The following is a 5798-nucleotide window of genomic DNA, read 5'->3' as shown; positions in this document are numbered from 1 at the left end:
TATGCCGGAGTGGGGACGCCAGCCACCATTTCTATGTGAGCAATAGACGGTTATTCCTCCTCCTCCTATAGGGATTCTAGTCATGCAAGCGTCTGTGTGGGCCAAACCAGGCCTGCTTAAACACACAGTTGAATTTGGGAAGGCCGCATATCAGGGCTATGAAATACGCTTCACCTTGGCCGGAAAGGCAAAACGCGCGAGTACCGTTTAATGTTTAGGCGCGCGTGCTCCATTCTTTCCAGGAGAGCGTTGGATTGGCCACTGAGCAGGAATTGGCGTTATACGCGTGCCGCAGTAATGCATGCCAGAATGGGGCAGATATGCACGGCAGGGCCACTTAAAGAGAAACAAGCTTAACAATGCGCAGCCGCATTTAGCGTATAAATCGGCGCCCCAAAGCGGGACCGCTTCCTCTTCTTCTCAGAGCGGCGCGGAAAAAGAAGACGAGAGACGCGTGGCTCTCGCGCTTCGGGTCTTGCGCCACGGGCCCGTGCACTCGAGCCGACGAGGAGGAAGCGGTCAGTGTTGGCTTGCGCCTCGGCACGTTCGGTCGCGCAGAGAACAGGCCCTCGCTGCTGTGCTGGCCGCCCTTCTGGCCCCCGTGAGTACCCCGCGGCCGTGCGCCGCCCCTCTCGTCTCCAACTCGGCCGGATAGGCGTCCTCTGACGTTCGCCACCGGGAGCGAACTGCGCGTAGCTCACTGGGTTCCAGGGTCGCCTCTTTCTCGTGCGGGGACGCGGGCGGCGGGAACTCGGGCGAGGAGGAGCGAGCCGCTGCCTCCGTGTTGGCAGCACAGTTCATTAACCGGCTACGGGACCGCGCCTGGCGCCGAGCGTTTGTCTTAAAGCTTTCTCAAAAGGCTTTGTACGTGCACGCTTCGAACGATTAATGTTCGGTTCTTGGGAGACATTCGATAGGCTACGTGTGCGAAGCCTCTGGGGCTCGGGGGTTTCCGGGCCGTTCTGATTGATGATTACGAGGTGTAACGCGCCGCCGCATGTGCACGCAGGCGATGAGGCGCGTTGTAGGGGAGGGCTCCGTATTAATTTTGGCCACCTGAGGATCTGTAACGTGCGCGGAAATCTCGGAACACATGTGCGTTTCCGCTTTTCACTTCCGTCAGAAAAGCGGCCGCCGCGGCCGGGAATCGAACCCTCCACCTCGTGCTCAGCAGCGCAGCGCCCTAGCCACTGAGCCACCGCGACGGGTTGCGCGCCGTTCTGCGGCTCACCGCTAGATCGTAGGTTCGGTGCGCTGCTGCGGTGCAATAATTTCGCCGGTGAAGGCGGAAAGCAGGGGCCTTGTGTGTACGATATTTCACCGCGAGTTAACTCCGTGGGGCGTAATTTAGCAGCGTCCACTGCGATGCGCGTGCTAATCCAAATGGTCTTTCGGAGTGGTAGCCGCTAACGTGACGCAAAATAGCTTGTTTTTTTTCTTTGGAGTGGATGTATTGCCGGTGCCGGCACTTTTAGTCTATCGGGTTATTTTGCCGAAACTTATCTTCTGATCTCTTCGGGCTTGCTTCATTGTGACTGATTCATTGTGGCTGACCATAGCATCGTCGGGTTGGGTAGTCTCGGTACTAGGTAAGCTCGTTTCCATAGCGGCATTGCATCTGGGGTCCATTGTTCATTCGGGACCTGCCTTTATGGGTTTGGTTGGGTTGTGTTATGTTTTGCTTAAGATGGGTACGGATAAAGCATGCATAAAATCAGTGCAGCAGCGCGGAAGATACCGACTGCCCGCAAAACATCCCTAAGGCCTGAAGTGCCGGCTGCCGGAAAAAGTATCCGCTTTAAGCTCGTCGCCGAGCGTCCGAACGACAGTTCACTTATTTCCAAATTTGGGCAACGTGCGGAAACCACTGCGATTGGATATCTCGAAGGCTAATTCTCCGGAGTAATTCGACCGAAGGTAGTCGCTTAAACGGGCCATGCAGACAAAATACAAGTTTTATTCGAAACATTTTGTTTTTATAGTGCCTCCAGTGCTTGTCCGGAAGCAAACGATGTCTTTATTCACTTAGAAATTAATCTATTTAATTTACAATTTCGATTTTCCCGCCAAATCTTGTTTTCGTGGTGTCTGCAAGGACGTCACAAGACCAGGTTTTCAAGCGAAACCAAGTGCGCCATTAGGCTCTGCAGCCGACTCGCGCTACGATACTGCACCGGGCCGTTTTCTGCCTTTGCTTCGATTGTGACCGTATTTGTAACTGGCTTGTTTTTGTCAGGGTAGAAAATAATCGTTTTGTGAAACATGTTGTTCTCTCGACAAATATGGTCACGTAAGACACCGTCACTCATGCCAAGGACCAGTGTCGTCTGGGGCAACACCAAAGCGCTGCGCTGATGGGCAGCAAAAACAATCACAGTGCGCGCAGTGCCAACCGCAGTACGCATCGGTACTTCTACGTTCAGGTGTACTTTCGTAACTTCCACTGTTTAGTCCACCACAGTTACTGCTATAAAAGGAATGTGCCCTAAATTTAAGCGCAAATAGCTCGTTCGCCAAACTTATAAGCACTGCCTAAGTTGCGTTTGCATTTGGTGACCTTAGCCAATCGCACAGCCGGGCATACGGCATCATAGGTTCTGTTGCGGGAAATGAGGTAGTGGGTCGCGTGACGATTCCCTTTTTTCCTAATTATATAGATTATTTGAGCGAAGTTTACGTTAAAAGTAATGTCAGTATGATTATAACGAGGCAATCTTAGAATGAACGAGAGCTGCGTTTTGTCTGCATTGCCCCTTCAACGTGAGTCAAAGCGGTATACTACGCGCCTGGTTTTCTTTTATTATTACGCAGTGGCGTTTAACGGCGCTGAATCTCGGCCCCATCTAGAGTTCCTGTATATAGCCCCCTCAGGGGAGCAGAGTTGCGCGTCCATCCGCCATCTTGAGTTCCAGGTCGTGCGGGAAAGCCACCCGTCTCGCATGTAAGAGCTGCCGCCGCGGGCCGCCGCGCCAGCGGCAGCGGCGAGGAGTAACCAGAAGAGGCGTGCCGCTGCCTCCGCTTCCACAACCGCCGATGCTCAGTTCAGCAGAAATGACTGAATATGCGGTCTTGTGCGCAGCACTGAAAGCGCGCTTTTTTGTCGATATGGAACCCGCGACATGCGGCAATCAGACGCGCAACTCTTGCGCTACGCGATATACATGATCTCTAGCCCCATGGGTTGCCATCGGACGGCCTTCTTACTGTTAAGCTCGGCTGGCACCGTTTAGAATGGGCGGCAAAATAGTGTGCTGTAATAAACGAAAAAAAATCACAATACTGTAATGGTTGCGTCTTAGCTTTCGGGATCCAAAAGCCAGAAGTTCACTTGTGTGGCTTTTACGTTTCCTGTTTTAGGTCCGTATTTAGTTCTAAGAGCACTAAGGCAGTGTCCGATGCAGCGTTACACAAGATAATGCAGCCAGGCGTCATTTTAGTTGAGCGCTAATGGTGACGTTGGGAGGTACTGTAAACATGACGTTTTCGATATTTTCTCTCGACAGCGCGGTGAGAGTAAAACGCAAGCCATTTGTACATGCCTGTGCACTGCGCCCCATAGCGGGCGCGGTGTTTTGCTTCAGCTGCTCGACTCGTGAATCAGGCGTGCACTCCCTCTTCCGCCGAAAAGAGCGCAACACAACGGCCTTAAATCCAGCTCATAGGCAGGGGGCTCAGAAAATCAACGGCGCGTGCGGAAAAACAGAACGGCGCATTCATAGTTGCCGACTATGCCCAGCATGATCTCCTTGGATAAAGTTAAGAACATGTCGACTGTTCGCAGGTGCGGTCCGTTCAAGATGGGTGCCCGCAAGCGCCACACTCCCATTCACCTGAACCAGCAGCCAGTGCGGCTGCGCGGAGACTTCTTCGAGGATGACGAGGACGGGCACGAAGACTCGACACCCGCGATGGTGTCGCCTTTTTTCTTCTTCCCGCCTCGCCTGGCCGGCCTGCCCGAACGGCCGTTCCAGAGCGGCCCGTACGGACCCATTATCGACGGCCGTGGAGGCTTCAACCCGTTCTTCTTCAAGAAGGTCGTCAGCGTTCCTCACGAGGAGACCGCGCGGGGCGAGCGCGCCGACGCGGCGGCCTACTCGCGCTCCCCGCTGCGGGGCCGTGATCCGCTCTACACAGCCGGGCAAGGTGGAGGCGAGCCACACCAGGGCCTGCCGAAAGATGAAACGTTCGGAGCCAACCTGATGGACCCGGTCACTTTCGAGCGCAGCGTGTGGCAGAGCCTCCAAGAAATGTACAATGGCCCCGTCGTCACCAACTACGGCACCATTTCTGTCATCTTGCGGAGCAACATGCGCGTGGACATCACGGTCGAGGGCGCCATCCGACTTGTGAACTTCGAGAAGCGTTGCACTGCGGCCATCAACTGCTTTGGTGACAAGAGCTGCATCTGCCACCCGTGTGGCCGAGTGTTCCAGGAACGCATGAATGTGAGCATGGCCACGGGGACGCGGCTGGCGAAGATCTCACGGCGTGGAGTCACCTTCACTGCCCTGAATCACGGCCTCGTGTACCTCGTCGATGCTTCCGGCACCAAGTCTACGACTGAGCGGTTCCTGAACCTCAGCTACGACGTGCCCCTGTGCGTGTTCTACTACAACTCAGGCCGGGGAATGGACATCTTTGAGGACTGCTTTGATCTCATCAGCCAGGCGAAGCGGCGCCACACTCGCAACGGGGACACCATCTGGGTCGTCGGCTGCGTGAAGATCAAGCAGTCGCGCTGGGGCGACGTGGAGGTGGCCTGCGACTCGGGGCGCCGGGTGATCACCAGCTCTCCCACAGCCGGCAACATGTTCGTGATGACGCCCTTCATCAAGTGCTCGGTCACCTGTGACCCCAACAAGTACTTCTTCGTCAGGACGGGCAAGAAGCGGCTCAGCGGATCAGCCGACGGCTTCAGCGTCACCAATGGCAGCCAGCGTGCCGGCTTTGACCGATGGGGCCGTCTCACCCTACCGTAGTCGGTGACCGGAGAGGCTGAGCGGCGTACAGAGGCCTCGGAGGACGAGTGGTGTAGAAAAGATGTTGAGGAGGTTTTATTTTTTCCTAAGGACGTGTGTGTAGGACAGAGGTCGCAGAGGAAGAGAGGTGTACAAAAGATTTGGGGAGTTTCTGTTTTTTCCCAAGGACGTGTGTGTAGGACTTCAAGGGGTAGGGCAGGGAGGGACTTCGAGGGGTAGGGGGGGAGGGGATTTACTTGTTTTGCTGGGGACACCGCTCTTCAGTGTGGGCAAGTCGCCGGAAAGAGCGCAAGGGGGGCGCTTCGAGTGAAGCGTCACTGTTTATGATGACCGCGAGCGGGCTACGAGCAGGTATACCGGCGCCAGTGGGAATGAACTTCCAAATAAAGTACTCCACCTTTTGTTTTCCTCCTAAACTCGTGGCTGTATTTTTGTTTTAAAACAATACACTGTGCCAGTGGTGCAAGGGCATGTGCTTGGCTTGCCAGAAAAATTGCATATGGCGCAAAACTTTCAAACGGCAATTCTAAAAGCCTGAGCCCTCATTGGCAGAGTGTCGGCCTCCGGACAACAGTACGCATGGCCTGAAATCGGACAACCCGGTGCCTACAGTCTTGACAAGTCCGTGTCTAGATAAAACTTAACTGCGCAGCGTATACATTCCCATCGTCGTCGTAGTTGTCGGGCGAAGAAAATGGATGCCGCTGTAAGTAGTAAATAATTCCTCGGGACGCGTAATTCCAAACGCTTCCCTGCAGAGAGCACCTACGTGACGTTTTTTCGCGCCATGTAGAAGGGTAATTAAACGCGATCATTGGC

The 5798-nt window shown here is 54.6% G+C and overlaps 1 protein-coding gene across 1 annotated transcript; it reads left to right on the top strand.

The window, feature by feature from the left end:
- Positions 1-400: 400 nt before the first annotated feature.
- LOC144166787 (uncharacterized) lies at positions 401-5163 on the top strand. The gene is made up of 2 exons (XM_077696277.1): positions 401-601; positions 3782-5163. The coding sequence occupies exon 2, from the start codon at positions 3798-3800 to the stop codon at positions 4977-4979; it is 1182 nt and encodes a 393-aa protein (XP_077552403.1). The 5' UTR covers positions 401-601; positions 3782-3797; the 3' UTR covers positions 4980-5163.
- The last annotated feature ends 635 nt before the right edge of the window (positions 5164-5798 follow it).

The sequence above is a fragment of the Haemaphysalis longicornis genome, unplaced genomic scaffold (genome assembly GCF_048455015.1).
Source record: "Haemaphysalis longicornis isolate Haplotype H1 unplaced genomic scaffold, Haemaphysalis longicornis Haplotype H1 scaffold_1, whole genome shotgun sequence".
In the NCBI taxonomy this organism is placed as follows: Eukaryota; Metazoa; Arthropoda; class Arachnida; order Ixodida; family Ixodidae; genus Haemaphysalis; species Haemaphysalis longicornis.
The sequence above is the reverse complement of the archived record's forward strand: the minus strand, read 5'-3'. Positions and strand labels throughout refer to the sequence as shown.

Coding starts and splice junctions, on each gene's coding strand:
- LOC144166787 (XM_077696277.1), top strand. CDS start 3,798: ATGGGTGCCCGCAAGCGCCACACTCCCATTCACCTGAACCAGCAGCCA.